The sequence below is a fragment of the Histoplasma capsulatum genome, genomic scaffold (genome assembly GCF_000149585.1).
Source record: "Histoplasma capsulatum NAm1 scaffold_2 genomic scaffold, whole genome shotgun sequence".
NCBI lineage: Eukaryota > Fungi > Ascomycota > Eurotiomycetes > Onygenales > Ajellomycetaceae > Histoplasma > Histoplasma mississippiense.
In genome coordinates, this window is record NW_001813981.1 from 3,207,256 (window position 1) to 3,217,065 (window position 9,810).

The window sequence follows — 9,810 nt, forward strand, 5'->3', positions numbered from 1 at the left end:
AGAATTGGAAGACATGCGCCCTGTCACCGTTGCGACTTATCGCTATTTGGGGAGGGATAGGTTGATCCAAGCGCGGGTCCATGCACTTGTCTGCAAACATACTTGTTTGCTTATTGGCCGCTCCTCCCGGGGTTAGCTGGAAACTCTTTTGGCGAAGACATTATCCTGAGAGAATCAACGTTAGGAGATAGAACAGAACAGTGGATTGCCCTGTCTGGCAATCTTCCGACTCTCCAACATTGCAGGCGTTGTTTTTGATATTGGCGACCTGTGCAATCGAAGTAGGTCCCGTGCCTGCATCCACTGGCGGGCCAAATTCCATTCTCTCTCTATTTGTTCCACCTATCGGGTCGGTTCTCAGTTCTGATAACCATGAGATGTGGAAATCAGCGTTCTAACACAGCTGACCAATTTCTTGCCTCTGTTTCATTACGGATGTGAAGAATTGTCGAGAATGGTACAAAGCTCTCACTGTGACCCTTCAACGATCACCATTTGCGGCTAGCTCCAACCACTACCTCCCGGGATACGTTACTTCAATATTCCTAAAACTAATAGTATCCAATCCATGTCCCGCTTCTAGTACTTCAATTATGAGATTCTGCGAAACCAGTCGCATGCACGCCAAACACCCACTACAATCAGGCAGCATGGTCGAACGTTCTGGCCAGGATAGATATATTCCTTAAGACATTGCAGGTAGCTATTTGCCACTACCCCAACTCTTGCGCCCACTAAATTTGGCCCCCACCACTGCCACTATATTCATCCATATGTTTGCTCCAAATCAGGATCTTAGATCAACCATACATGAAGCAGGTAGGTGGCAAAGATTGGAAGCAGGTCTTTACAATCCTGCTGGATCACATGGCTGCTGGCCATATCATTTGTGATCTGTACAAGACGTTTATGTTAGGGTTTGGGATATGTGTGGATGTGGAAGCCGCCGTATATGTGGGATCGAGCTAATGAATACTCTCCTTCACTGAAAAGGATTAGGAATGAAAGAAGGAGGGTTTGTAGTTAGATGTTTGAATGGGATTTTGTGTTGTGGTCTATGATGAGTTGAAGACAGACTACAAGGAATGCATGCTATTGTAGTGGAACGGACATACCACGTGGACCCAATTAGAGGGGACGGCTTCTGGTTTCGGAGATGGCTGATATTGTTTGCTGATTGGTGAAGTGAGCAGATGAGGAAATTGCTTTCAGGCTTCAATCGGGTCGGAAAACATGTGGATAGAATTCGGATTTACAAGAAAAGTACGGATTGTGACTTGTACAGAAGCCCTGTGGTGTTGAAATACTCGTTGGCAATTTGAATGTTCACTCTTGATATCACACATTGACCAGTTCCCAAGGAATATGTTTGTTGGAGACTTGATCCGTCTAAGCCATATCGAGTAAGGCTGCCGTTATCCAGCCGAGTCTAAAAAAGCCTAAATCCACCTCCGCCCTCGCCGATGACATCAGCACCGTTCCATCTGCGCCAATCAACGGTCCAGCTCGGCAATCCTGGGACCGTGCATCGAACACCCAACATCCCATTCTTGAACACATACACACAGCTTAACTAGGGGGGAAAAAAAGACAAAAACAAAAACAAAAAGATGACCGCCCCGTTCCTCACCCGCTTTCTCACCCCCGCCGCCAGACCTTTCCTCTTCGCTGCCCCCCTGGGCCTATCCCTCTCCCTCGCCCTCCCGAAACAACAGCCCATTCTTTGCGACTTCGCAGGCCCTTTCGCCACCACTAGCCATTCGCACTACAGTAGCAGCCCTGTGCCCAAAACAAAGTGCGGGATCCACAGTCGCGGAGGAATCAACGAGAATACCGTCCGGCAGCTTAGTCTAGGAAGCGTGTTGGGATTGCTTGCGGGCCTTGGGTTGAGGATATTTTCGAGGGCGCTGGTGTTTGCGCTGGGGCTCACGGTGTTGGGGGTTGAGGTAGGATTATGACTATTTATTTATTTATTATTCTTATTATTATTTATTTAAAATCCCCAGTTCTAGGATTGACTTGTGAATCTCATGTGTGATCGCTGACTCTGGGGTTTTTGGTATTCAATTATTAGTGGGCAGCTTCCAAGGGCTACAACGTCGTCCCCACGCGCTGGTTGCGGGAGCATGTCAGATCTGCGAATTTGCAACGGTTTCTGACCGAGAACGTCCCGTTCAAAGTTTAGCTTTGGGACCATGATGATGTTGGCTGCGTTTGCGCAGTTTTAAGAACTGCTGAAAATAATAGCCCAAGATTGCAAGATCCTGCAATGGGTTTTAGCTACTGGACCGAAAATAGACAACAGTATGTGGCGCCGTTGTCTTTCGTCAATCGTATGGTAAAATTGTGTTTTCGACCACGTTCTTCTCGAATAAAAGGGGTATCGTATGCTTGTGGGATATGATTTCTGCTATAGAAAAGTTAAAAAAAAAAAAAAAATACGTTGTGGTACGATTATCATATTCAGTCAATGATTAAATCTTCCAGAACTCCTTCCATCTCTTGTCTGGATAGTGGGATTCCAAGCATTTCCACTCCGCTGGCATCAGTCCGTGACACAATCATTTGATGATCATAGAATTCCTTCAATTGCGTACGGAACATCATCTCTGAAGAGGAGATGAACTCCTCCGAGGCTTTGTGAAACAACGTTCGCCATTCGACGGCTACTTTCTCGCCATGGTTGGTGTCCCCATCTTTCTTCATGCCTCCATCACCATTCTCCTCGTCGTCAGAAAGCTGGTGCTCCCCTAGCAGTGTGAGGATCTCCGTCACCAATAAGCGATAGAGTTTCCGCGTGTTTTCTGGAAGACTTTTCAGGACGAAGTTGACTCCGTCTTTACCGCCGATTCGGCGTACCTGGTGTCCGAGAAGGCTATTTACCTCGTCAACGACGTTTAATTCCACATCATACGGTGTGAAGGTTGTGCAGTCGTGGAATACAAAATTGAATTGATCACGATGGCTTACATCCCACAGCAAAGGGAAGTTGGGTGTGTCAGCTGTGGCTAGCATATTGATCAGAGGTATACTAGCAAGACGCGCTAACAGGGCCTGGTGAGAAGGACGCCGTAGGTGTGGTGCATCGATGGAATTTATAAAGACCATTATAGGGTGCTGCAGTGGATTATTATGTAGGATGGATTGGAGTAGCTCCAATACCTCTGAAGGCTGCGTGCCAAGTTTTGACGGTGTATCAGGCCCGAGGATTGCTCTAATTACCGTCGAAAGAATGGACCGTATCGTCGTGCTAGATACATAGCCATTCACAATTACAATCGTTGGTTGATCACTGTGCCGTTGGGACAGCCATTCTGCAAATCGATTAACGAGCCGCCTTTTTGAACCGTATCCATATATGCATATATTAAATCCCTCGCTCAGCTCAAATGCCCATTGTGGAAAGGAGTGTTCATGAAGTTCAAGTAAAAAATCTTTTTCCTTTTGGTGTGGATCCACAAATTTGTTCATCCGCTCAAAATACTCCTCATGATCCAAAAGGGATAGCTTCGCAAGCGTATTATTAGAAGTTTGTACCGGTCCCGGTCGATTTTGAAAGAAGTACCGTTCATGCGGTGGGAGATCTCCCTCAGGAGTAGGGGATCGTCGATTCTTCGCGCCCTTGGGGCGCCCAGCGCGGCGCTTCGGGGTAGGTTCAGCTTTTCCAGCATTATTTGCTCTATTCGCTCCTCGCTCTTTGATTTTCTCAGCCTCGTCATCATCCCCTGATTCCAAGATCGCTTGCGCTAATTTATCTGCACCGTCCCAATCATCCTCATCATTTTGTTCTAGAAGTACGCGCGCACTTTTTCGCTTCGCTGAGCGATCAGCATTTCTTGTTATGGAAGGAGAAGGATGCACGGATTTTTTTCCAGTAGCTTTTGTTGGTGTTGCGAATAACGGTCCGGATTGCGCCTTTGAAGTCGGGGAATCTTTGGTTGGGGTATTCAGATGACGGGTAAGTTTGGCCCTGAATCCATTGCTCGTGGAAGGAGGATTTCTCGAAGGTGTCCCTGGTATGCCTGCAGTGGCTTCGTCTTTCAGGGTCGACTTAGGATCGGTGGTCCTTCGCTTTCGCGGCGTAGAATCAAGTGAGCTGTCCCCTTTCGAAGAACCTGGTTGCTTGCGTTTCATTGTAGCCAGAGGCCATGGGAATAAGAAAAAAGGCAAGTAGGTATTCACATGGCCACAGAGAGTAGAAGTAAGCACGTTAAGCTGGTAAGAAGAAGCTGAGGATGGATAGATTGATTGGAAACAAAAGCGGAAAGCTTCAGCCAACCACGTGACCAGCCTAACTCGATCAATCCAACCAACCAGAGCCATTCGACGCCAGCAAGTTTCTGAGTATCGCAAGCCGCAAAAGTTCGACTCCAACACATATGAGTCATAGCGGGAAAGGAATTTAAGAGCCGGTAAGTTAATTGGATCGACTCGCGGTGTTTCGGTTGTTTTCAAGTGTCAGAGCGTCCATTGAGGGCTCAGGTTGCCAGAACCCTCACACGTCCTCCTGCGCTGGTGTTCTACATTCTGCTATTGTTACAATTGGCGAGTTTCAAAGTGCATATTGAGCTTGGCCTCTTGGGAATTGCAGCATTTAGCATATTGAATCACTTATATATTTTCTAAAACAGTTGCATACACTGTTTTAGGTGCAAATCTCACTGGTTGTGCATCAAGCCGAATAGCAGAACCATGAAAAATCCGAAGCCCTTCGGTGTCGTGGCTGGCTTCGTCCGTTTGCACAAAAGCAGCCTTGGCCAGGCCAGATATTACTCCATTCCAAATGATGTGTCCATACCGGCATCCAAGCGAAAATTTATTCCTAGTTCGGGGACATACCCTAAAGGCTTCTTGGTTGCTTGCGCCCATGCCGGCGTTAAGGAGTCAAACACACAGTTTCCCGATGTTGCCCTGATATGCTCTGAAACGCCATGTTCAGCAGCTGCGGTTTTTACGACAAACAAATTTCAAGCGGCCCCTGTTCAGGTGAGCAAGCAGGTACTGGAAAAGAGGCAGGGTGCGGGCATACGGGGCGTGGTGATTAACTCTGGCTGTGCCAATGCCGTCACAGGGAAGGGAGGGCTAGAACATGCCAAAATGATGAGCGCCAAAGTTGACGAGTGCAACGGCACACCGTCAACTGGGCCACAGGATACCAGCACTCTCGTCATGAGTACCGGAGTTATTGGCCAACGGTAAGCCCAATCTCTCTACGCCGTTGTAGCCGATATTTTTATTGCCTGCATTGCAAGAAACTTACATATCAATTTCCCAGCCTCCCAATCAAGAAAATCCTCGATGCCATTCCAACCGCCCATTCGAATCTGGCTTCAACACACTCAACCTGGCTCGCCACCGCCCGCGCAATCTGCACAACAGACACCTTCCCCAAGCTCCTGTCACGCCCCTTCACCCTCCCCTCCTCCCCAAACCGCCAGTACTGCTTAGCAGGCATGACCAAAGGCGCCGGCATGATCCACCCGAACATGGCCACCCTCCTCGGCATCCTCTGCACCGACGTCCCCATCAGTCCCTCCGCCCTGAAAGCCCTCCTGACCCATGCCGTCTCCCGCTCCTTCAACGCCATCTCCATAGATGGCGACACAAGCACCAACGACACCATCGCCCTCCTCGCCAACGGCGCCGCAGGCGGCGAGGCAATCACCACCACATCCTCCCCAGATTACGCCGCCATGCAAACCATCCTGACCAGCTTCGCGCAATCGCTCGCGCAACTGGTCGTGCGCGACGGCGAAGGCGCGACGAAATTCATCATGGTGCGCGTGTGCAATTCGCCATCGCACGCTGACGCGAAGGTGATTGCGTCGACGATCGCGCGGTCGCCGCTGGTCAAGACGGCGCTGTACGGCAAGGATGCGAATTGGGGGCGCATCCTGTGCGCGATCGGGTATGCACAGGGGATTGCGGAGGGGACGGTGGTTCCTGAGCGGACGAGCGTGAGCTTTAGGCCGGTTGATGGTAGTGCGGAATTGAAGTTGCTTGTTAATGGGGAGCGGAAGGCGTGGAATGAGAGCCGGCGCGAAGATCTTGCAGATGAGGATTTGGAGATAGTGTTGATCTGGTGCCGGCAAAAGGGGGAGAAGGGACTTGGGGGGGGAGGAGGGGTTGTATTGGTTTGCGATTTTAGTCATGAGTATGTGACTATCAATGGGGATTATAGGACATGAAATCGAAGAGATGAAAGGGATAGTTGCGGGGGAAGCCCTTTATAGATAAATATATAGATATATATCGAAAAATTTTTGTGGTTTATTGTTGAATTGCTTTCTGGATAGGTTTGGTTTGATTTCTGACTTACGACCGTGAGGCAGAATATTTTGGTTTAAGAAAAACAATATATGGCGCCATATTCGCTTTTCAAGTCACGATTTGAGAAAGGCGCTCGGGTTGTGAAATATCATGATACTCGCAGTTAAATAGGTATAAAGCAGGCATTTCGAAGTATATATATACACTTGGGGGTTTTCCTTTTTCTTTAGTTTTTTCTCTCCCTCCTCTCGTTTCGCAAAAAATGAGGCCGCTCTAATGTTTTTGTGATTTTTCTCCCACCCAGCCAGTACATCCATGTTACCTCAAGAAAATGGACGTGGCAAATATGTAAATAAGAGATATGCGAAGAAAAACAATGGGGATCCAAGAAGTTCGGCGACAAGAAAAAAATTTTTTTGGTTTCAAATACGGCATTCTGGTTTTCTTTTCTGCTCAGGTATACATACCTAAACACATTCCGGGGAAGAATCCCAAACATCGCCTGACTCCCCATCACCTAGGCTTTTCTGAATACCCTGCTCAAAGGTTTAACAGATGTGATAAGTCACAAGAAAAGAGTAAGTATCCCAGCCATGCAACTGAAGCGAAAACAAAAAATAAAATAAAATAAAGATAATGAGCATATATTAAGACAGGGCGGGAAAATTAACTCCCCGAATCGTCACAAAACGAGACTCGTTTAGTTTCCGGGCACTAAACCTTTCAGGCCAGCACCGAAGTCGCCTTCTCGAGCTGCTATTTCGAAATATCCGTAGATGATACTATAAAAACATTAGTGAAAACCGGGAATGCGATGAGTAGAAAAAAGAAATTCAAAAGACCTACGTGACAGCCAACAAGATACCAGTTCCGCTTCCAAGGGCTCCAAGCAAATCACTAGCCACAGACAAGGCTCCAATACAGGCACCACCGAAGGCAGCTGCCGTAGGGATTACACGCTTGAGTTCCTTGTACATGCTCTGCTCACGATGTCCGGCCATTACAAGTCCCTGGTCCTTCAGCTGCTTGGCGACATCGCGGGGAGCGGAGCCGGAAACTTCAATCCAGGTCTTGGAGAATAAAGCACAAGCAACCAGCATGAAACTGATGTATACAGCGGTGTGGATGGGATCCAAGAGAGCCTCCTTGAAGTTAAGCGGGGGAGACATATAGTAGGCAATTCCAGAGGAAGCATAGAGTTGAGCCGATCCACCCTCACGTGGTTCCCAGACGCCGAGGAGCTTGACAAGAAGGTTATCCGAGAAACGAGAGTAGAGCATCTGGCTGATCAGGAAAATGTTTGAGCAAAGGGCGGACTGAAGCATAATTGGCATGTTTGAGGTGTAGAAGAGGCGAATGGGGTAAGAACCGCGCATGCCACGCTGGCGGGAAGATTTTACAGGGATCTCGACGCGGAAACCTTGGAGGTAGATGACGGTTGCAAACACAAGGAGAGTCGCAAGGAGGTTCATGATATTGGGCAGATTCTGGCGGTAGAATGCTTCATGGAGGGCACGCTGCTTGTCTGACCAGGTGAGCAGCAAGTGGAACAGGGCGATGACGGCTCCTTCAAATTCCGGACCACGTCCAGTGTTGATGGTGGTAGGGGAAAACGCCTTCCAGATAATCGACTCGCAAATGTTGGTTGCGATGAAAAGTGAAATACCGCTGCCAAGACCATATCCCTTCTGAAGAAGTTCATCCAGCAGGATGACAACAAGACCAGCAACAACCAACTGAACGATCAATAGAACACAGACACCAGCACCAAGGTCACTGGGTTGGCCGTAGAGACCGGTAAGGACATACACACATGCCTGTCCAAAAGACAGGATGATTGCGAAAAGTTTCTGGGCGGTCTGGTAGAGTTCGCGATCGGTTTTGAGGTCAAGGTTAACATCGATCAGGTGGGTTCCGGCAAGAAGCTAAGCAAGTTGTTGTTAGTAAAAATGTCAAGATACGAGAGGACCAGACAGCCTTTCAATTGACAAAAAAAAAAAAAAAAGAGTCATACTTGGAAAACCATGCCGGAGGAGATAATGGGAGTAATACCCAACTCCATCAGAGTACCACGGTTACTGGCCAGCATCATGCGGAGCCAGTAGAGCGGATCGGAGGTATCCGATGAAACAATGCCATAGAGCGGCATTTGGCTCATCACCAAGAATATAAGTAGAGTTAACTATGCGCCATCGAATTAGTACGCGGAGAGACCCATGCGATCGCGCGCAACGGCAGGATGAAACAACGTACGCCTGTCCACATCAACTTCTGGTTGAATGGCACCTTGGTTTCGGGGGATGCCACCTCCGGGAGGAGGGGTGTGAAGGGCTTGATCAAGTCGAGGAAGCGTACTGTTGTTATTAGTATTAATTAGTAATCCGAGACAGAATGAACTGCAATCGTGGCATATTCCGGTATATGTGGCAGGGATACTCACGGCCACTCATTGTGACGGTTTTGTGCTCGTTTGACCTTCGAATTAAGAGTAAGGAGGATGAAAGGAACGGGAAAAAGAGGACCAGGAGGCTAGATTATGAAACTAAAGTAGAAAACAACAGCAACAAAAGAAAAAAAAAGAAAGAAGGAGATGGGAAGAAGAGAAAGAAAGGAAGAGGGATGACGGGCAGAGAGGCAGAGAGAGGCAGAGAGGGATGAGAGAGACAGGAGCAGCGCTGTTGGGAGAGCGAGGATGTGGACGACAAGGAGGAACGAGGAGGAAGTTCTAGGGTTGAGGCTCGATCGGGCCGCGCTAAGGCACTCAGGACACTGTGGTCGGAGCAGCGTCACGTGTTGCGGCAGGCAGCTTCCCATCCGTGGCTGGATCTTCCTACAACAACTCTCCAACAACAGAGCTTCGACAACAACCTCAGCTTCACCTTGGCTTCACGTATTTGCTTTCTGTTGGCTATGTCCCCTGCTAGTATTTGCCCGCAAAGGCAGGGTACTAGCAGTCGTCCTCTACAATGTATCAAACCCTTTCGAGAACAAGCATGAGCTTGAAGTGATTTACTGCAGGCAATCGGGGTATACTAAGACCAACAACGGCTTTTGCCTATATCTTTTAAGTTTATTGCCCTCCTCCATCCCTGCTTGGATGCTCTCCCGGTATTTGTCGATCGCCTGCCTGTGCCAATAGCTTCCGTGGATTCGATTACCTCATGGCCCTGCTGCGAGCCTGCCGCAGCTCAGCGCATATCCGGCCTTTACAAACTCAAGCAGTTCGAGGAGAAACGGTTAATACCTCACTCACTGACCAGTACTATGTGCATGCGCGTACCGCAAAACTGCCCGGGAGATTCCCAGCTCTGTTTGCTTGTCAGAACCTCCGTATTCACGAGCGCTTGGACCGTGTTTATTCCTTGCGCAAATTGTCTGTTCTCACATCGTTATGTTGTGTTAATGAATATAAAGGCATTTCCCTTCGATCATGTCTTTCCTTTCTGTTTCCTCATTCCTGGCCCATGTATATAACTGGGAAAATATGTCGATGATTTTCTTCCAACTTTGGAACTCGTGGAACCCGGGATGCGTTTGGTG

General features: G+C 48.4%; 4 protein-coding genes across 4 annotated transcripts; 2 read left to right on the forward strand and 2 right to left on the reverse strand.

Annotated features, from left to right (window-relative positions):
- Window positions 1–1,610: 1,610 nt before the first annotated feature.
- Window positions 1,611–2,185, forward strand: HCAG_02995 (predicted protein; the record flags this gene model as incomplete). Its single annotated transcript, XM_001542774.1, has 2 exons — window positions 1,611–1,946; window positions 2,075–2,185. The coding sequence occupies 2 exons, from the start codon at window positions 1,611–1,613 to the stop codon at window positions 2,183–2,185; spliced, it is 447 nt and encodes a 148-aa protein (XP_001542824.1).
- Window positions 2,186–2,474: 289 nt separating this feature from the next.
- HCAG_02996 (conserved hypothetical protein) lies at window positions 2,475–4,134 on the reverse strand (the record flags this gene model as incomplete). Its single annotated transcript, XM_001542775.1, has 2 exons — window positions 2,475–2,506; window positions 2,598–4,134. 2 exons carry the CDS (start codon window positions 4,132–4,134, stop codon window positions 2,475–2,477), a joined length of 1,569 nt encoding a protein of 522 aa, XP_001542825.1.
- Window positions 4,135–4,692: 558 nt separating this feature from the next.
- On the forward strand, window positions 4,693–6,188 carry HCAG_02997 (arginine biosynthesis bifunctional protein ARG7, mitochondrial precursor; the record flags this gene model as incomplete). The annotated part of the gene is made up of 2 exons (XM_001542776.1): window positions 4,693–5,195; window positions 5,276–6,188. 2 exons carry the CDS (start codon window positions 4,693–4,695, stop codon window positions 6,186–6,188), a joined length of 1,416 nt encoding a protein of 471 aa, XP_001542826.1.
- Window positions 6,189–6,970: 782 nt separating this feature from the next.
- On the reverse strand, window positions 6,971–8,720 carry HCAG_02998 (protein transport protein SEC61 alpha subunit; the record flags this gene model as incomplete). The annotated part of the gene is made up of 5 exons (XM_001542777.1): window positions 6,971–7,052; window positions 7,117–8,195; window positions 8,285–8,452; window positions 8,524–8,624; window positions 8,711–8,720. 5 exons carry the CDS (start codon window positions 8,718–8,720, stop codon window positions 6,971–6,973), a joined length of 1,440 nt encoding a protein of 479 aa, XP_001542827.1.
- Window positions 8,721–9,810: the final 1,090 nt, after the last annotated feature.